At 39.2% G+C, this 21,974-nt stretch overlaps 1 protein-coding gene across 11 annotated transcripts in view; it reads left to right on the top strand.

Annotated features, from left to right (window-relative positions):
- Positions 1 to 21,974, top strand: part of KIAA1841 (KIAA1841 ortholog) — an 80,134-nt gene that overhangs the window by 31,971 nt on the left and 26,189 nt on the right. For 10 of the 11 annotated variants that reach the window (XR_004273030.1, XR_004273032.1, XR_004273031.1 and 7 more), the window contains 5 exons: positions 555 to 707; positions 13,459 to 13,604; positions 14,215 to 14,314; positions 16,289 to 16,321; positions 17,135 to 17,234. Coding sequence is in view for 8 of the 11 variants with exons in the window: in XM_032292036.1 (XP_032147927.1) it covers positions 555 to 707; positions 13,459 to 13,604; positions 14,215 to 14,314; positions 16,289 to 16,321; positions 17,135 to 17,234 (532 nt within the window). In the remaining 3 variants the exon portion in view is untranslated. The remainder of the gene's footprint in view (positions 1 to 554; positions 708 to 13,458; positions 13,605 to 14,214; positions 14,315 to 16,288; positions 16,322 to 17,134; positions 17,235 to 21,974) is intronic. The other variant, XM_032292038.1, reaches the window with a different exon arrangement.

Raw genomic sequence — 21,974 nt, 5'->3', positions numbered from 1 at the left:
AAAAAAAAAAAAGCATCAAGGAGTAACCAAATGAAGCAGAATTTTATTTTTCTTTGGAAAACATTTGAGATGATTGTCCGGTTGTAAAATTGAATGTATATCAAGATCAGTTTAATTCATCTGAAATTTGCTTAAGGTGATTTCATGTTTTGCTGTCTAATAGTTTTATTCAGGTAGAATTACACACCATAAAATTTACTCATTTTATTTTTTTATATTTTTTTAAGTTAGGTTGTGTTCAGGATTTACTCTTTTTAAATTTGTAATTCAGTGTTTTTTATTATTTTGTAAATTTAGAGTTGCACAGTCATCACCATCATCCAAATTTAGCGCATTTCCATCACCTCACAAAGATCCCTTGTGCCCATTTACTGCTATTCCATATTATAACCTCCAGCCCCTGGCAACCACTAATCTACTTTGTGTCTGTATAGATAGGCTTTTTTCTGCATATTTCATATAAATGGAACATATAATATTTAGTCTTAAGTATTTTTGAAATGTATAATTTTGTTGTGGAAATAATAGTTGGTTTTATCTGTTTCTTTATTCAGGCCTTTCTTTGTATTGAATTTTCACATTGTCAGTACCACTCAGAAACAGTGGTTTATCCTTCTGCAGCAAGTTCAGTGAATACTGTTGGCACTGGAATTTATCCCTGCTGTAACCAAAAGGTTCTTCGGTTTGATCCTACTCAGCCTACAAAGGTGAATTTTGAATGTTGCCCTTTTGTAGCTACAGTTTTTAAAGTATAACAGTAATACATTAATGTATAAAACACTTCAAACAATACACAAATAAGTATAGGAAAAAGAAGTTCCTCTTCACAGCACTCCCGATTTTCCATCTCAGAGATAATCACTGTTAATTATTTCCTTTCAGACCTTCTTTTGTACCTTTCTGGCACAAATTATATATGGTTTTTTTTTGTTTTTTGGAGGTTTTCTTTTTTTTTTTTTTTGAGATGGGGTCTCACTCTGTCGCCCAGGCTGGAGTGCAGTGGCCCCATCTTCACTCACTCCAACCTCTGCCTCCCAGGCTCAAACAATCCTCCCATCTCAGCCTTCCAAGTAGTTGGGACTACAGGCACATGCCATCCTACCCAGCTAATTTTTTCTATTTTTTGTAGAGATGGGGTTTCACCATGTTGCCCAGGCTGGTCTTGAACTCATGAGCTCAAGCCATCTGCCTGCCTTGGCCTCCCAGAGTGCTGGGATTATGGGTGTGACCCACCACACCCAGCCTTATATAATGACTTTTTCTATTGGAAACGAGATTATACTAATAAAATCTGTAATTTGCCTTTTTTACTCAAAGGCAAGCTAGGGTATCTTTATGTGCCATTTTATTTAACTGCTGTATAATGTTCCAAGCTGTGTATATATCACAATTTAACTCTTCTCCTAGTAATGAACTATTTAGGTGGTTTCTAGACTGATGGTATTACTGTGCTGCAATAGATATCCTTGCGCATATATCTTGGTGCAATGTGTGAGTATTGCTGTAGGTTAGAGTCTCTGATAATGAACACTTTTGAAAATGTTATGTAATTAAATGTCATGTGTGGATGAAAGGAATCTAAAGCTCTTTATCATCATCCATACAAAAAATATTTATAAAGCACCAAAGATATGCCATACAGTGTGTAAGGCAGATGATAGCATGTAAAACTGGATCATTTATGCCTTTATGGAACTTAGAGCTGAGGCAGTAATACCAAAAGTAAAAAACGTACACTAAGAAATGTTTGAAGACAGATACAGGGCCATAAATGTCTAGAATAGGCTGGTATAATTCAGCCATAGAAGTCAAATAAAGCCTCAAAGTTGTTGGCATTAGGTTGAGATCTGAAGGATTCATAGGAGTATGTGAGGTGAGGAGGAAAGGAAAGAGCATTCTAGTCAGAACAGCAACGTCAGAAGGAACATAGTAAAAAGAGACTGAAAGAACCTGAGGCTGTTGTATAAAACATGCATAGTTCAAGACAAGGCTGGAGAGGTAGATAGGTGTCAGGCCATGCAGGAGCAGGACCTCATAAGCCATGTTCAAGTTTTTCTTTATCTCACATTTTGAAAATATCAGTTGCAGTATGGAGAATGCATACTTGAGGGGTAGTCAATGGAATAACGTACAAAAGGAAGCTATCGTAGTAGACTTAGAGAGAGGTGACGGTAGCTTGGACTAGAGTAGTGAAGATGAGGAGAAGTGGATGAATTTAATATTTAAGAGATAAAACTGAAACTGACAGATTGTATTACAGAAGGAGAAGGGAAAGGATGACTCGGTTTCTTGCTGGTGCTACTGGATATCTGGTGGTGCTATTCACTGAAGAGGAAGCAGCAGATGGAAATCAGGTTTGGAGAGAGACTTACGAGTTCTGTTTTGGGCATTTTGAGTTTGAGATGCTTTCTGAGATAGCCAGGCAGAGGCAGTTAGATATATGAGTTTGGGGGCTCAGAGAAGTGGCTAGGCTGGAGATAGTAACTCGAAAGTTTTCTTGCAATAGTTGATAGTTAAAGCCAGCAGGAATAGGTGAGCATATGAAGAGCAAAGAGAACCTACAGCTAATAGTTGGATGAAGCAGCATGAGCCTGCAAAGGGGAATGGTCAGGAGCAGCCAGAATAATGGGAGGAAAATTGAGGATGTTGCTATGAAAGTTGAGGGAGAAATATTAAAGAAAGATTGGACTGTGGTGCCTAATACTGCCAAGAGATCAAATAAAATAATGAAAGAACTATGTCCTTTGGTCTTAGTGACAGGGAATTCATAGGTATGAAGAGCTGTTTTGGTGGAGTGTTAGATCCAGAAGCCAAGTTTATATGGGTTGAGAAGTGAGTGAGCGATTAACAAATGGGATAAATGACAGTATCCCATGTCAGTATAAATGACAACTCTTTTGGGAAATGTGAGAAAGGAAAGAGATAGATTAGTAATTTAGGTTATGAATATTTGTTTAGTGTTTCTGGGGTTGTTTTTTGTTTGTTTGTTTGTTTGAGGAGTCTTACCGTTGTCCAGACTGGAATGCAGTGGTGTGATCTTGGCCCACGGAAACCTCTGCTTCCCAGGCTCAAGCAATCCTCCTGCCTCAGCCTCCGGAGCTGGGATTACAGGTGCATGCCATCATGCCTGGATAATTTTTGTAGTTTTAGTAGAGACAGAGTCTCACCATGTTGGCCAGGCTGGTCTTGAACTCCTGATCTCAAGTGACTCACCCATCTGGGCCTCCCAAAGTGCTGGGATTACAGGCATGAGGCACTGCATCTGGCCTTGGTGTTTCTGTTTTGATACAAGAGAACATTTTAAAAGTCAATGGGAAGGATTCTTTGAGAAGGAGAGGTTGATGGTATAAGGTGAGAAGGCAGGGTAGGGTGGGATCCTAAAGGACATGAGGTGGTGTTAGCTTCGACAGGAGAGAGGACAGCTCCTCTATTATAATAGGAGAAAATAGTAGAATGGTTGTAGACATTAGTAAAATTGTATTTTTGTCATTTAGATGACAACTTATGCCAATCCAATGCTTTTTCTGTTATCTATAAAGTAGAAGATGAAGCCATCCACTAAGAATAAGGGGAAGTATGGAAGGTTTGAAATAGTACTTTGAAAAACAGGACAGTGAATTTTCCAGAGAAAATGTATATTGCTGGGAAGTTTGAGAGCTCACTGAAGATTGGCCATCATATGGTCACAATATAATTCAACATGCCTGTTTAGATCACTCTCACCAGTAACCCTTGGCCGCATTAGTACAGGCAGAGAAGAAAATGGGTAGTTGAGTTCATCTAGAGTTAGGATTTTGCCAGATGGGGATGATGAAATGTAGGGGCAAGGAATTTGGGATATTGGCATGAATGTTACTGAATAATGGGTCATGGAATTTAAACTGGATTAGTTTTGTTATATTTGTAATCAGTTACCAAGTTTGATTAGTTAGAAAATTTATTGGTGAGGTGGTGGTGGTGCACCAAGATGGCCAAGAGAAGGCAACACTGGAATGCAGCTCCCAGTGAATGAGACCAGAGGGCTAGAGGACTTCAGGATTCCAAGCAAGGTTCCAGGTTTGTTTTGGTGGGACTAGTAGGTCACTGAAAATAGCCCAGGGAAGGTGAGCCAAAGCCAAAGCCAGGCAAGAGCAGCCCAAGGAGGGTGAACTGAGACAGGGCAGGGTGCGTCCCCACCTGGAACATGTAGCCGGCTCAGAGGGTCCAGGACTTCACCCCCACTTGGTGCTCTGATTCGGATCTTGTGTTTCCCTCATCTCTCCTGCAACCCACAGTCCATGAGAGCCCCGCAGGACTGAGGGAAACTGTAGGTTATCAATTCAAATCTGAGTAACAGCTCCCACCTGGTGCCTTAGGTTGTCAGCAGGGACCTAGGTGGAAATTTGGACTAACACCAGCAGAACAGAACTACCTGTACCACAGAAAGAGGCAGAGTTGAAAGCAGGGAAACAAGCCATAAGGCCTGGCAGGCCCCACCCCCACAAAACTCAAACTGAAGCCAGTACGCTAGAGAGCTTCACAGCAAATACACCAGTTTGACCCCAGCCAGGAAGATTGAGCTTGGGGAAGGAGAGAAAGGAGAGAGCCATTGGGAAGGCGGGGCTAATCTCACCTGCATAAACAAACTCCAGGGGGAGACCACCCACCCAGCAGCCTGACTGAATCCAAGGCAGCCCAGCAGCGCCTCTACAGGCCAAAAAAGATATAGCTCCAAACTCAACAGAAAGGAAGTGTACTCAGAGATTCTCCCGAAATCACCAACTTCAAAGATCAAAGTGAGATAAATCCACCAAGATGGGAAGAAACCAGCACAAAAAGGATGAAACTGTCAAAGACCAGAATACCTCTTCTCCTCCAAGGGATCACAATTCTTCACCATCAAGGGAATAAAATAAGACAGAGAATGAGTTTGACAAATTGACAGAAGCAGGCTTCAGAAGGTGGGTAATAAACTTCTCTGAGTTAAAAGACCATGTTCTAACCCAATGAAAAGAAACTAAGAACCTTGAAAAAAGGTTAGATGAAATGCTAACTAGAATAACCAGCTTAGAGAAGAGCATAAATGACTTGATGGAGCTGAAAAACACAGCACAAGAACTTCGTGAGACATACACAAGTTTCAACAGCTGAATCGATCAAGCAGAAGTAAGGATATCAGAGATTGAAGATCAAAGCAATGAAATAAAATGAGAAGGCAAGATTAGAGAAAAAGAGTGAAAGGAAACGAACAAAGCCTCCAAGAACCGTGGGATTATGTGAAAAGACCTAATCTACACTTGATAGGCGTACTTGAATGTGACGGGGAGAATGAATCCAAGCTGGAAAACACTCTTCAGGATATCATCCAAGAGAACTTCCCCAACCTAACAAGGCAGGCCAACATTCAACTCCAGGAAATACAGAGAACACCACAAAGAAACTCAAGAAGAGTAACCCCAAGGCACATAATCATCAGATTCACCAGGGTTGAAATGAAGGATAAAATCCTAAGTTCAGCCAGAGAGAAAGGTCGAGTCATCCACAAAAGAAAGACCATCAGACTCACAGCAGCTCTCTTGGCAGAAACCCTACAAGCTAGAAGGGATGCCGATATTCAACATCCTTAAAGAAAAGAACTTTCAACCCAGAATTTCATCTGGCCAAACTAAGCTTCATAAGTGAAGGAGAAATAAGTCCTTTACAGACAAGCAATTGCTGAGAAATTTGTCGCTACAAGACCTGCCTTACAAGAGCTCCTGAAGGAAGTACTAAACATGGAATGGAACAACCAGTATCAACCACTGCAAAAATGTACCAGATGGTAAAGAACAACAACATAATGAAGAAACTGCGTCAACTAATAGGCAAAACAACCAGCCAGTAACAAAATGGCAGGATCAAATTCAAACATAACAATATTAACATTGTAAATGGCCTAAATGCCCCAATCAAAAGACACAGACTGGCAAACTGGATAAAAAGTCAAGACCCATCGGTGTGCTGTATTCAGGAGACCCATCTCACATGCAAAGACTCACATAGACTCAAAATAAAGGGATGGAAGAAGATTTACCAAGCAAATGGAGAGCAAAAAAAAGGAGGGGTGGCAATCCTAGTCTATGATAAAATGGACTTTAAACCAACAAAGATCAAAAGAGACAAAGAAGGGCATTACATAATAGTAAAAGGATCAATGCACCAAGAAGAGCTAACTGTCCTAAATATATATGCACCCAATGCAGGAGCACCCAGATACATAAAGCAAGTTCTAAATGACCTACAAAGAGACTTAGACTCCCACACAATAATAGTGGGAGACTTAACACTGCACTGACAATATTGGACAGATCAACGAGACAGAAAATCAACAAGGATATCCATGACTTGAACACAGATCTGGACCAAGCAGACCTAATACACATTTACAGAACACTACACCCCAAATCCACAGAATACACATTCTTCTCAGCACCACATCACACTTACGCTAAAATTGAACACATAATTGGAATTAAATCACTCCTCAGCAAATGCAAAAGAAAGGAAATCATAACGGTCTCTCAGACGACAGCACAATCAAATTAGAACTCAGGATTAAGAAAAGCACTCAAAACCACACAATCACATGGAAACTGAACAACTTACTCCTGAATGATGAATTGATAAACAATGAAATGAAGGCAGAACATAAAGTGAAGAACATAAAAATGTTCTTCGAAACCAATGAGAACAAAGACACAATGTACCAGAATCTATGGGAAACATTTAAAGCAGTGTCTAAAGGGGAATTTATAGCAATAAATGCCCACATGAGAAACAAGGAAAGATCTAAAATCGATACCCTATCATCAAAATGGAAAGAGCTAGAGGAGCAAGATCAAAAAAGCAGAAGACGGGAAATAACTAAGATCAAAATTGAAAGAGCTAGAAGAGCAAGATCAAAAAAAAAGCAGAAAACAAGAAATAACTAAGATCAGAGCAGAACTGAGGGAGATAGAGACACAAAAAAACCCTTCAAAAAAATCAATAAATCCAGGAGCTGGTTTTTTTAAAGATCAACAAAATAGACTGCTAGTTAGACTAATAAAAAAGAAAAGAGAGAAGGATCAAATAGATGCAATAAAAAACAATAAAGGGGAGATCACCACCAATTCCTCAGAAATACAAACTGCCATCAGAGATTATTACGAACAACTCTATGCACATAAACCAGTAAATCTGGAAGAAATAGATAAATTCCTGGACACTTGCACTCTCCCAAGACTAAGCCAGGAAGAAGATGAAGCCCTGAATAGACCAATAACAAGGTCTGAAATCAAGGCAGCAATAGCCTACCAGCCAAAAAAAGTCCAGGTCCAGATGGGTTCACAGCCAAATTCCACCAGATGTAAAAACAGGAGCTGGTACCATTCCTGTTGAAACTATTCCAAACAATACAAAAAGAGGGAATCCTCCCTAACTCTTTCCATGAGACCAACATCATCCTGATACCAAAACCTAGCAGAGACACAACTAAAAAAGAAAACTACAGGCCAATATCCGTGATGATCTTTGATGCAAAAATCTTCAATAAAATACTGGCAAACCAAATCCAACAGCACATCAAAAAGCTTATGCACCATGATCAAGTAGGCCTCATCCCGGGGATGCAAGGTTGGTTCAACATACACAAATCTATAAACATAATCCACCGCATAAACAGAACCAAAGACAAAAACCACATGATCATCTCAACAGATGCAGAGAAGGACTTTGACAAAGTTCAACAGCCCTTTATGCTAAAAACTCTCAATAAACTAGGTATCGATGGAATGTATCTCAAAATAATAAAAGCTATTTATGACAAACCCACAGCCAGTATCATACTGAAAAGGCAAAAACTAGAAGGATTCCCTTTAAAAACTGGCATTAGACAAGAATGCCCTCTCTCACAACTCTTATTCAATATAGTATTGGAAGTTCTAGCCAGAGCAATTAGGCAAGAAAAAGAAATAAAGGGCATTCAATTAGGAAAAGAAGAAGTCAGATTGTCCCTATTTGAAGACAACATGATCCTATATTTAGAAGACCCCATTGTCTCAGCCCAAAACCTCCTTAAGCTGATAAGCAACTTCGGCAAAGTCTCAGGATCTGCACATTTTCTGCACAAAATGTGCAGAAATCACAAGCATTCCTATACATCAACAACAGACAAACAGAGAGCCAAATCATGAGTGAACTCCCATTTACAATTGCTACAAAGAAAATAAAATACCTAGGAATACAGCTAACAAAGGATGTAAAAGATCTCTTCAACGAGAACTACAAACCACTGATCAAGGAAATAAGAGGACACAAACAGACGGAAAAACATTCCATGCTCATGGTTAGGAAGAATCAATATTGTGAAAATGGCCATACTGCCACAAGTAATTTATAGATTCAATGCTATCCCCATCAAGCTACCATTGACCTTCTTCACAGAACTGGAAAAAACACTTTAAACATCATGTGGAACCAAAAGAGAGCCCGCATAGCCAAGACAGTCCTAAGAAAAAAGAACAAAGCTATAGGCATCTTGCTACCTGACTTCAAACTATGCTACAAGGCTACAGTAATCAAAACATCATGGTACTGATACCAAAACAGAGATATAGACCAATGGAACAGAACAGAGGCCTCAGAAGCAATGCCACACATCTACAACCATCTGATCTTTGACAAACCAGACAGAAACAAACAATGGGGAAAGGATTCCCTGTTTAATAAATGGGGTTGGGAAAACTGGCTAGCCATATGCAGGAAGCTGAAACTGGACCCCTTCCTGACACCTTACACTAAAATTAATTCCATAGGGATTAAAGATTTAAACATAACAGCTAACACCATAAAAACCCTAGAAGAAAACCTAGGCACCACCATTCAGGACATAGGCACAGGCGAGGACTTCATGAGTAAAACACCAAAAGCAACGGCAGCAAAAGCTGAAATAGACAAATGGGATCTAATTAAACTTAAGAGCTTCTGCACAGCAAAAGAAACAATCATTAGAGTGAACCAGCAACCAACAGAATGGGAAAAAATTTTTGCTATCTACCCATCTGACAAAGGGCTAATATCCAGAATCTACAAAGAACTAAAGCAGATTTACAAGAAAAAAAACAAACAAACTCATTCAAAAGTGGGCAAAGGATATGAACAGATGCTTTTCAAAAGAAGACATTTATGTGACCAACAAACATATGCTCATCAACAAACAAATGCTCGTCATTCTTGGTCATTAGAGAAATGCAAATCAAAACCACATTGAGATACCATCTCATGCCAGTTAAAATGGCAATCATTAAAAAATCTGGAGGCCGGGCGCAGTGGCTCATGCCTGTAATCCCAGCATTTTGGGAGGCCGAGGCGGGTGGATCACGAGGTCAAGAGATCGAGCCCATCCTGGCCAAGATGGTGAAACCCCATCTCTACTAAAAATACAAAAATTACCTGGTTGTGATGGCATGCGCCTGTAGTCCCAGCTACTTGGGAAGCTGAGGCAGGAGAATTGCTTGAACCCAGGAGGCGGAGGTTGCAGTGAGCCAAGATTGCGCCACTGCACTCCAGCCTGGCAACAGAGTGAGACTCCGTCTCAAAAAAAAAAAAAAAAAAACCTAGAGACAACAGATGCTGGAGAGGATGTGGAGAAAAAGGAACACTTTTACACTGTTGGTGGGAGTGTAAATTAGTTCAAGCATTATGGAAGACAGTGTGGTGATTCCTCAAGGATCTAGAAATAGAAATTCCATTTGACCCAGCAATCCTATTATTGGGTATATACCCAAAGGATTATAAATTGTTCTGTTATAAAGACACATGCACACACATGTTCGTTGCAGCTCTGTTTACAATATCAAAGACCTGGAACCAACCCAAATGCCCATCAATGATAGACTGGACAAGGAAAATGTGGCACATATACACCATGGAATACTATGCAGCCATAAAAAATGACAAGTTCCTGTCCTTTGTAGAGACATGGATGAATCTAGAAACCATCATTCTCAGCAAACTGACACAAGAACAGAAAACCAAATACCTCATGTTTTCACTCAATGGCAGGTGATTAACAATGAGAACACTTGGCCACAGGGAAGGGAACAATACTCACTGGGCTAGGTGGGGGGCGTGGACGGGGGGGAGGGACAGCGGGGGCAGGGAGGACGGGGAGGGATAGCACTGGGAGAAATGCTTGATGTAGGTGACAGGGTAGGGGGGATGGAGACAGCAAACCACCATGGCATGTATGTACCTATGCAACAATTCTGCAGGATGCAGGATATGCACATGTACCCCAGAGCCCAAAGTACAATTAAAAAAAAAAAAAGAAAGAAATAGAATTCAGGTAGAATTTAAAAAAAAAAAAGAAAATTTGTTGGTGTGGCCATCGATTACTTACATAACATTAATATTTAAAGTTTTATTTATATACTTTACATACAAAGATATTTAAATTGTATATTAAATATCTTTTTATTAAACATGAGATGTTAAGCAAAATTAGATTAGCTTTGCTAGGCCCAAGATATTTTATTAATTCATCATTACTATTATGTTCTTTTCAGTAATGTGATTTTTTAGTCTTTACATTTCTTTGGGGTTATGTTGTTTCTATTGTAGCTATCACATTTCCACATTGTTTTGAGCAAAATATACTTCTAAAAATTGTAACTCTTTGGCTTATTATCTTTGTATTGGTTGTGTTAACTAAAGATGTTTCATTTGTGAGAAGATTCAAAAAATAAACAGTAATTAAACTATGAAAAGTCTTGCAGGTAATGTCATGTACATTGATTGAGGTGATAGCTTGGACTAACTGAAAAAAAATATAAATAGCTCATAAGGTGATGTGTATTTCCAGCAGCAGCAGATACAGTAATTCAGACCAATCCTCTCATCAAAAGGCAACTAAAAGAAAAAAGTAAGGCCAGGCGCAATGGCTCACGCCTGTAATCCTAGCACTTTGGGAGGCTGAGGTGGGTGGATCACCTGAGGTCAGGTGTTCAAGACCAGCCTGGCCATCCTGGTGAAACCCATCTTTAAAAAAAAGAAAGAAAGAAAAAAGTGAATGAAATATAAATATCATATTGAAAACATCAAAAAGCTAATAAGATAATGCAGAATTGGTGTTAATTCTTGGTGTTAATACAGGAGATGATAGGAACCTAAAGAAGCGCGCCAGCCTTCAGGGCCACTTTTGTCCTGGGAGTGATTACCATTCAGAAAGAGGTGGCTAAGAGGCTGAAGTGAGCATTGGTGTCCTATCAGGATTTTGGGGAATAGTCAGAATCCAGAGTCTTCCAAGTAGGGATATTAATAATTAATATCCCCACTTTTACACGTTGGGTTGGAATTCCAAAGAAAATAAAAGTAAATCGGAAGTAAACCATCCTTTGCCTGGACTGCAGCCTGGCTTTGATTCCTTTGAATTACCTAGAAAATTTCAAGATGTGAACTTGGATTAAGGAAATTCTGGATTGCCACTGTTCCCATACACCTGGCAAAAGTAGTAAAAATCTTCACTGGAGAAGGATAACATCATTCTAAGCCTCAAATTATTTCTACAAACAATATTTCTGAGAAAATATTCAGCACACAAAGATAACCAGACATAGACAGAAATAAGTTACCAAGAATGAAAACAGTAGAACTTAGAAAACAAAAATAGACCACAAGAACTATAAATATTGGAATTATGGACACAGATTATAAAATACATGGGATTCCTAGTTTAAGTTGATAGAGCCTAAGCTCAGAAGTTTTTGGTAGGGAATTATAAACCATAAAAAGTGACAAAAATTTTCCAAGGAACTTCTTAAAAAAGGAAAAAAAAGTGGCAAAAGGATTTGAATAAAAACAAATAGAAACGCTGGGACTGAAAAACTTAATAAATAAATTTAATCTCAGTGGTGAATTTAATAGATTAGATGCAGCTGAAAAAATACCAAATTCCAAGATAAAAGAAGACTATTAATATAATTTTTAAAGATGCCTACAAATCAATAGTAAAAAGACAGTAGGCACTTCACACACACAAAAAGTAAACATGAAAAGGATTGCCTCATTTGTAACTGGGGAAATAAAAATTAAAACTACAATGAATACCAGTACACATTTACCAGAATGACTGAAGTTTTTTTTTTGTTTTTGTTTCATTTTGTTTTTGAGACAGTCTTGCTCTGTTGCCCAGGCTGGAGTGTAGTGGTGCAATCTTGGCTCACTGAAACCTCCGCCTCCCAGGCTCAAGCAATTCTCATGCCTCAGCCTCCTGAGTAGCTGGATTACAGTTATGCACCACCACGCCTGGCTAAATTTTTGTATTTTTGGTAGAGACAGGGTTTTACCATTTGGCCAGGCTGGTCTCGAACTACTGGCCTCAAGTGATCCACCTACATCAGCCTCCCAAAATGCTGGGATTACAGGCATGAGCTACCACGCCCAGCCAGAATGACTAAAATTTAAATGTCTGACCAAGTGTTAGCAAGGATATGGAGTAACGGGAGTCCTCATATACTGCTGATGGTAATATAATTTGGTACACATGACCACTTGTGTACCAGGAAACAGATAAAAGAATGCTCACAGGAATATTATTTATAGTAGCCCCAAACTAGAAACAACCCATCCATCAGCAGTAGAAGAGGTAAATAAATGGTGTATATTCATTCAGTGAAACACTATACATTAAAGGAAATGTTATTACATGAAGTAACATAGTTGAATCATAAAAACATAATTTTTCTTTCTTTTTTTTTTTTTGAGACAGGGTCTCACTCTATCACCCACCTAGGCTGGAGTGCAGTGACCTGATCATGGCTTACGGCAATCTCAACCTCCCTAGGCTCAAGTGATCCTCCCACCTCAACTTCCTGAGTAACTGGGACTGGAGGCACTCACCACCACGCCCAGCTAATTTTTTTGTACTTTTTTTAGAGACAGGGTTTTGCCATGTTGCCCAGGGTGGTCTCAAACCCTTGGGCTCAAACAATTCACCTACCTCGGCCTCCCAAAGTGCTGGAATTGCAGGCGCAAGCCACCTTACCCAGTAGAAACATAATGTCGAACAAAACGTGAGACGAAACTATAGTGTTTAGGAATGCATCCTTAAGTGGCAGAAGGATAAAGAAAAGCAAGGAAGTAATTACCACAAGCCAGGGTAGAGGTTACCTATTGGGAGGAGGGAAACCATTATGATCAGGATTGGGCCTGTGGGAACTCCTAGAATGTTGGCAATACTCTAATTTTTAATGTGGATTGTGATTATATGGATATTCTTGGGTATTTGTTAAACTGTACAGTTATGATTGAATCTCTTTTCTGTGTGATGAATGTTTTTCTTGAGAAAAAGTTGTAAAATATGTATATGACAATATGACTAGGTAAAGAAAAGAAAAACAGTGATCTTTAAAGGAGTGTTCTGTAACAAACCAACCTCTAATTTATTGTCTTATATGACAGGGCTGTAAAGTGAGGGACCACATGATTGCCCCTCGTGATCAAGGTGAAGGTGGAGATTTGCCATCCTGTCCCACTGCTAGAATACTGGACGATCTGCACAAGTACAGAGATGTCATTGTTGTGCCATTTTCAAAAGATACAGTTAGGTGAGCGGGGAGTAAACCCAACACTGCATTGTAGCTTTATTCAGTGGTTCCCATTTCAGAATCCCCTAGTGCTTCCCCAGATCAGCAATGTCAGTCCTCAACTAGTTTAGATTATTTCAGAAAGCTTAACTGAAATTATATGTTAGCTTATAATAAGAGCAGATAGATGTTTATTTGTTAGGCACAATACCTAAAAATAGTGGAGGTACAAGGGGAGGAAAAACAAATGAAAAGAGCTCTTGGTGATTAAAAAGGTTAAGACCTTAAATCCAATTTGCGGTGGTGGCAGGTGGGAGTTTCCCAGTTGCGTTAGCCTTTCTCAACCAATTGATCCGAGGTTGTTCTTAAAGCAGTACCAAGCATAGCCGCCCATTCCACCACCTTGCAGGTATGATGCTTCAAGTATAGTGGTGCTTGCTGTATGGGTTGTCTTTTGCTAGAGGAATCACTAGATGAATTAAGAAATGTCATGTTGAGGTGACATCCTTATACTGAGGAACTGTATTTCTAAAGAGCAATTTATGGAACATTTGCAATAAAAATATATCATTCACGTTTAAATTTTTAAGAAAATAAACTCGTCTTCATAAAAATGTATTTTTCTTTCAAGTGATGTTGGAGTTGGCCCCTGTGATGAAAAGGGTATAGAATGTGATGTTTTACTGGAGCCAAATACACCATGGGGTCCCAAAACTGGGGAGCTCAATGCTGTGAGTAGCTTGTTTCACTTATTCTTTACTTACATAAACAATTAATGATATTTAATCTTTGACAAGAACCTGGTCAGTTTAAGTTGAAATTGAACTGACTAATCATAAGAAGGTATTATGCCACGCTAATAGGACTCTAAGGGTAATAGGACACATTTCTTGCCCTCAAAGAATTAATAACTAATATATTTAAATTTGGGAGAAAAAAAACATGGGGCCAGGCATGGTGACCCACACTTACAAAGTGCTGTAATCCTAACACTTTGAGAGGTTGAGGCGAGAAGAGGGCTTGAGCCCAGGAGTTTGAGATCAGCCTGAGCAATATAGTGAGCCCTCATCTCTACAAAAAAACTTTAAAACTTAGCCAAGCGTGGTGCCTTGTGCCTGTAGTCCAAGCTTCTCTGGGAAGCTGAGGTGGCAAGATTGCTTAAGCCCAGGAGGCAGAGGTTGCAGTGAGCCAAGACCGCACTACAGCACTGCAGCCTGCGTGACAGAGGGAGACTCTGTCTCAAAAAAAAGAAAAAACGAAAACATAACATGGTCTTTAAGGTTTTTATTATAGACAAATTATGATGTGAGGAATGAAGGTGGCATGATGAATATTTTGTTTCCTCCTCCTTCTGTAAACTTTTTTTGGTAGAAAATTATCATTTTATTGTAATTAGGAATATATTTAGATTCTTCAAAAGTTGCAGCCTGGAGTCTAGGTGACAGAGTGAGACTCTGTCTCAAAACGCAAACACACAAAAGTTTCAAAACTGAAATATTTTTAAAGTAACCAGAAAATTTGATTCCTTTGATTCCTTTTTATTCCTTTGCCTTTGTTACTAAGGACCAGGGAGGGAATTTATTTGCCTGTGAACGTTTTGTCTTTGTGTTGGTTAAGATAGCATTTTCTTGAGAAAGTGAAATATTCCCTGTAAAGTGCTTTATACACTTCAGGCAGCTATACAAATATTCAGTCATGCCAGGCACGGTGGTTCACACCTGTAATCCCAGCACTTTGGGAGGCTGAGATCAGGAGTTTAAGACCAGCCTGGTCAACATGGTGAAACCCCATCTCTACTAAAAATACAAAATTTAGCTGGGTGCAGTGGCGTATGCCTGCAATCCCACCTACTCGGGAGGCTGAGGCAGGAAAATTGCTTGAACCCGGAAGGCAGAGGTTGTGGTGAGTGGAGATTGTGTGCCACTGTACTCTAGCCTGGGCAACAGAGTGAGACTCCGTCTCAAAAAAAAAAAAAAATTCAGTCATTAACATTTGTTTATGAATTATATGTCAGCATACTAGATTTATTGAATATCGATATGTAATCTGCTTCCTTAATTTACAATAAAATATAAACATTAAAAAGTGACTGAAATAGTTCTAAAACTAATTAAAATTATTTTAGTAATTTACTTGCATGTGATTTACTTGTCCTTTGGAAATAATACTGGGAAAGTGTCTTTCTTTTTAAAAACATCCACATCCAGCTGGGCGTAATCCCAGCCCTTTGGGAGGTAATCCCAGCACTTTGGGAGGCCGAGGTGGGCAGATCACCTGAGGTCAGGAGATCAAGACCATCCTGGCCAACACAGTGAAACTCCGTCTCAACTAAAAATAAAAATTAGCCGGGCATGGTGGTATGTGCCTTTAATCCCAGCTACTCGGGAGGCTGAGGCAGGAGAATTGCTTGAACCCAAGAGGTGGAGGTTGCACTAAGCCTAGATCACGCCACTACACTCTAGCCTGGGCGACAGAGTAATACTCCGTCTCAAAAAAACAAAAAACAAAAAAATTCCACATCCTCCTCTAGCAGAGGATATTAAAGACTATAATATATCATTTTCAGCCTGAGTTTTAAATTATGTTTCAGCCTGGAGGGGAACTGTATTTGTAACTTTTCAACTCTTTTACAACATCCATATGAAAATAAGGAGCTGCAATCTGGGTAAATGCAGATTTATTAAGATCTTATTCCTGTCTTACAGTTCTTGTCATTGAAAAACTGGACTCTACAACTGGTAAGTGAGCAATTATATTTAGCATTCATGGATCTCTTTCTTCCTAAATTAAAGTTTAGTTTAATAAAATCTTATCAGTATCTTCTTTTACAAATTTTAGTTAAATATACATCTTCCTTTTCAGCTTCTCCAATTTTGCACTTTAACTTAAAATGCCATTAAATTATTTAAGACAGAAACATACTCCATATCTGGCTGCATAATCCATAGATCTAGTTAAAAGACTTGTTAAAGTCACTCTTATACCATATTTAGGACATTACAAAGCAACAAATCTGTTAAGTTCCAGTTATTTGGTTGAGTGATTGGTTGATTTTTTTTTTTTTACTGTTTGCCAGTACTATGCTATCTGCCATCAATATTCCTAAGAATGGAATAGGAATTTGGATTAGTGATAACAGACAGTAGGGCAGAGAGATGCAGGAAAGTAATGCATATATGGTTAAATAACCCAGGGCCACGTTCACCCAGAAATGTGCATTGTATACTTGTTTATAAGACTACTTTAGTATTGGTGGTTACTATATTATAATTTAATCTTAATATCAAGGAATATACATTTAGTTGAGTGATATAGGCACAATTTAACAAATACTGAATACTTATGTGCCTATTGCTGTTTAGGTTCTGTGAAGGAAATAAAAAATATGTGATGTAATTTACTGCTCTGAATGTAAAAATTCTTATGTCCATTTCTTGGATATTGTGTTAGAGGTTATTTTATCAGCTTTTGATTAACTCATTCATTCAAAATAAATGTAGGTAAATGTGTTTGGAAGAATTCATTAAAAATATATATTTTTTTTAACTTAGAAACAGCAGTCATTGTTTTCAGAAGAAGAAGAATATACAACTGGATCTGAGGTCACTGAAGATGAAGTTGGAGATGAAGAAGAAGTATCCAAGAAACAAAGTACTGGTTTCTAAGTTAACATCAAATCCCACTGTTTATGAAGGGGTTACATTCTGAAGCTTTTAATGCAAGGGATGGGGAACTGGTTTTATATAATAGTACAACATAAACTAAAAAAAAAAGAATGGAAAGGAGACACCATCAAGATTTCCTAACCCTGGCAGGAACACAGAATACTCAAAGTTATAAAGAAAGGGCAGTACACTGAGAAAGAATCCTCCAGGTTTTCATTTCAGGTGCAACTAAATGTGTGACTCACGTCAGATGAAATGTGATCTGAGATGTGTACCTGAGATGATTTGGAGTGATATTCAAATGAACCATTAAATAACATTCATAGAAGTGTGATTCATTTTTCATTGAAAGCATGATTTTTTCTTTTATTTATTTATTTTTTTGAGATGGAGTCTCTGTCACAGTGGCACAATCTTGGCTCACTGCAGCCTCCACTTCCTGGGTTCAAGTGATTCTCCTGCCTCAGTCTCCTGAGTAACTGGGACTACAGGCATGTACCACCAAGCCTGGCTAATTTTTTTGTATTTTTAATAGAGATGGGGTTTCATCATATTGGCCAGGCTGATCTTGAACTCCTGACCTCAAGTGATCCTCCCGCCTCAGCCTCCCAAAGTGCTGGGATTATAGGCATGAGCCACCATACCCAGCTGAAAGCATGATTATTATACAGCTAGAAAACTAACTTGTGTCAAAATTTTTCAACTCATTAGTTTCAAGAAACAGCAAGGAAATTGGCTCAAAGAGCCTTTGAGGACTCAAGTATTTGTAGGCAACCATGAATTTGTTTTGTCACAATAATTTACCTCTTTTAGGATTTCATATGAATGAAATCATGAGTAATCTTTTGTCTCTGGCTTCTTTCACTTAGTATGAGGTTTTTGAGATTCATTCATATTGTTGCCTGTGTCAGTAGTGGATTCCTTTTTATTGTGGAGTAGTATTCCATTATGCTGCTTTTGAAAAAAGAATGTTGGGCTGGGCGCAGTGGTTCAAGGAATGTATATTCAAGAGATTACGACTGTAATCTCTGCACTTTGGGAATCTGAGGCGGGCAGATCACCTGAGGTCAGGAGTTCAAGACCAGCTTGGCCAACATGGTGAAACCTCGTCACTGCTAAAAATACAAAAATTAGCCTAGGCACGGTAGCTCATGCCTGTAATCCCAGCAATTTGGGAGGCTAAGGCAGGCGGATCACCTGAGATCAGGAGTTCAAGAGCAGCCTGGCCACCATGGTGAAACCCCGTCTCTACAAAAGTACAAAAATTAGCCTGGCATGATGGCGGGTGCCTGTAATCCTAGCTATTCGGGAGGCTGAGAAGGGAGAATTGCTTGAACCCGCAAGGCAGAGGTTGCAGTGAAATGAGATCATGCCATTGCACTGCATCCTGGGTGACACACTGAGACTCAGTCTCAAAAAAAGAAATATAAAAATTAGCCAGGTGTGGTGGCAGGTGCCTGTAATCTCAGCTTCTCAGGAAGCTGAGGCAAGAGAATCACTTGAACCCCAGAGGGGGAGGTTGCAGTGAGCTGAGACCATGCCATTGCACTTCAGCCTGGGCAACCAGAGCAAAACTCCATCTCAAAAAAAAAAAGTTAAAAACATGATTGTAAGTTAGATACAAAATTGATCAGTGTCATACAAGTTAATGGTTATCTTTTTAGAAATAATTTACATTTTCATTAGACACAAAAATCTGAAAGTTAACATGTAACTTTCAGATGCCATCAGTAGATAGTGGTCAGACATGAGACATTCTCTTAAAGAATTAAATGATTCTTGGTAGGCATGTTAAACAACCCTCCAAAATGACATTGAAAAGATGTGCTGTTGGCCGGGCGCAGTGGCTCACACCTGTAATCCCAGCACTTTAGGAGGCCGAGGTAGGCAGATCACGAGGTCAAGAGATCGAGACCATCCTGGCCAACATGGTGAAACCCTGTCTCTACTAAAAAAAATACAAAAATTAGCTGGGCGTAGTGGCGTGCGCCTGTAGTCCCAGCTACTCGGGAGGCTGAGGCAGGAGAATTGCCTGAACCTGGAAGGCAGACGTTGCAGTGAGCTGAGATTGCGCCACTGCACTCCAGCCTGGTGCCTGGCAACAGAGTGAGACTGTCTCAAAAAAAAAAAAAGAAAAGAAAAGACTTGCTGTCTTCCCTTTATCTTCGCTCCAAGTTTTACAGAGTTTTTCTTTTTTTTTTTTTTTTTTTTTTTTTTTTGAGACGGAGTTTCACTCTTGTTACCCAGGCTAGAGTGCAATGGCGCGATCTCGGCTCACCGCAACCTCCGCCTCCTGGGTTCAGGCAATTCTCCTGCCTCAGCCTCCTCAGTAGCTGGGATTACAGGCACGCACCACCATGCCCAGCTACTTTTTTGTATTTTTAGTAGAGACGGGGTTTCACCATGTTGACCAGGATGGTCTCGATCTCTTGACCTCGTGATCCACCCGCCTCGGCCTCCCAAAGTGCTGGGATTACAGGCTTGAGCCACCGCGCCCGGCCAGAGTTTTTCTTAACATGTTGAATCCTCCAGTGAAAAAGCTGGTTCTTTAGCAATTTTGCATTAATTTTAATTAGTTGAGGAGAAAGTGCTGTTATGGTTTTTTTTTTTTTTCAACAGTTCGTTTGATTGAGGTATACGTTACATGTCATAAAATTCACTCATTTTTAAGTGTACAAGTAGATGAGTTTTGGCACGTAGATGTGTAACCACCACCAAAATAAAGATCCAGGACATCATTTTAAAAAGTTATTTCACCGGGCGCTGTGGCTCACGCCTGTAATCCCAGCTCTTAGGGAGGCAGAGGCGGGAGGATAGCTTGAGCCCAGACCTGCCTGGGCAATATAGCGAGACCCCGTTCTCCACAAAAAGGAAAAAAACAAAAAGACAAAAAAAAAAAAAAGTTATTTCATGTCTTTTATACTCATTTCCCTTTCTCTAGTTCTACCTTGACACAACCATGAATCTGTTTTGTCAAAATAATTTACCTTTTTTAGGATTTCATGTGAATGGAATCATGAGTAATTTTTTGTCTCTGGCTTCTTTCACTTAGTATGAGGTTTTGAGATTCATCCATATTATTGCATATGTCAGTAGTTTATTCCTTTTTATTGCTAAGTAGTATTCCATTATATGGATATACCATACTTTGTTTATCCATTCCCAATTTCATGGACATATGGGTTGTTTCCTCTTGTTGGCTGTTGTGAATAATGCTGCTATGAACATTTGCATACAAGTCTGTGTGGACATGTGTTTTCATTTTTCTTGGGTAGATACTTAGGAGTAAAATTACTAGGTCATATAGTAAGTGTATGTTTTACTTTGTAAGAAACTGCCAAATTGTTTTGCAAAGTGACCGTTTTCCATGAGCAGTGGTGTATCCCCTGGTGCATTCCCACCAGCAGTGTATGAGAGTTCCAGTTGCTGCACATTCACATCAATATTTGGTATTATTGGTCTTTTTAATTTTAGCCATTCTAGTGAGTAGTGTTAAGCATCTTTTCATGTTTTTATTGGCCATTTATATATCTTTTTAATGAAGTGTTTGTTTAAATCTTTTGTCCATTTTTATTAGATCATTTGCCTTATTATTGAATTGTAAGATTTCTTTATATATACTTTAGATCCAAGTCTTTTTTTGTCAATCATATGTTTTGCAATATTTCCCTCAGCCTATGCCTTGCCTTTTAATTTCCTTTTCTTTTTTTTGAGATGGACTCTTGCTCTATTGCCCAGGCTGGAGTGCAGTGGTGCAATCTCAGCTCACTGCAACTTCTGCCTCCTGGGTTCCAGCGATTCTTCTGCCTCAGCCTCCCAAGTAGCTGGGATTATAGGCACACACCACCACATGGGGCTACATTTTATATATATATATATATACACACACACATACACATATATATATATGTGTGTGTACATATATGTATATATATACATATATATATACATATATGTACACACACATATATATATATATACATATATATATATATATTTTTTTTTAGGCAGAGTCTCGCTCCGTTGCCAGGTGCCAGGCTGGAGTGCAGTGGCGCAACCTCGACTCACTGCAACCTCCACCTCCCGGGTTCAAGCAATTCTCCTGCCACAGCCTCCCAAGTAGCTGGAACTACAGGTGCGCGCCACCACACCCAGCTAATTTTTGTATTTTTAGTAGCAATGGGGTTTCACCATGTTGGCCAGGATGGTTTTGATCTCTTGACCTCGTGATCCGCCCGCCTCGGCCTTCCAAAGTGCTGGGATTACAGACGTGAGCCACTGCGCCCGGCTACTTTTTATATTTTTGGTAGAGATGGGGTTTCACCATGTTGGCCAAGCTGGTCTTGAACACCTGACCTCAGGTGATTTGCCTACCTCGGCCTCCCAAAGTGCTGGGATTACAAGCATGAGTCACCACGCCTGGCCTAATTTTCTTAATGATGTCTTTTGAAGAGCTAAAGTTTTAAATTTTGTTTCTAGTTTGCTGACTTTTTGTAGTGAATAGGTGTTGGATTTTGTCAAATGCTTTTTCTCCATCTATTGAGAAGATCATATAGATGTTCTCCTTTCTGTATGAATTTAGGTACATTGATTGATTTTTCACATATTATACCAGTATTCTGGTGTAAACTCCACTTGGTCATTTGGTATTCTTTTTATATATCATTTCATTGGACTTGCATATATATATATATATATATATATATATATATATATATATATATAT

Source organism: Sapajus apella, unplaced genomic scaffold (genome assembly GCF_009761245.1).
Source record: "Sapajus apella isolate SASKATOON/1434 unplaced genomic scaffold, GSC_monkey_1.0 scaffold26, whole genome shotgun sequence".
In the NCBI taxonomy this organism is placed as follows: Eukaryota; Metazoa; Chordata; class Mammalia; order Primates; family Cebidae; genus Sapajus; species Sapajus apella.
This window is presented reverse-complemented; position numbering and strand designations above follow the sequence as displayed.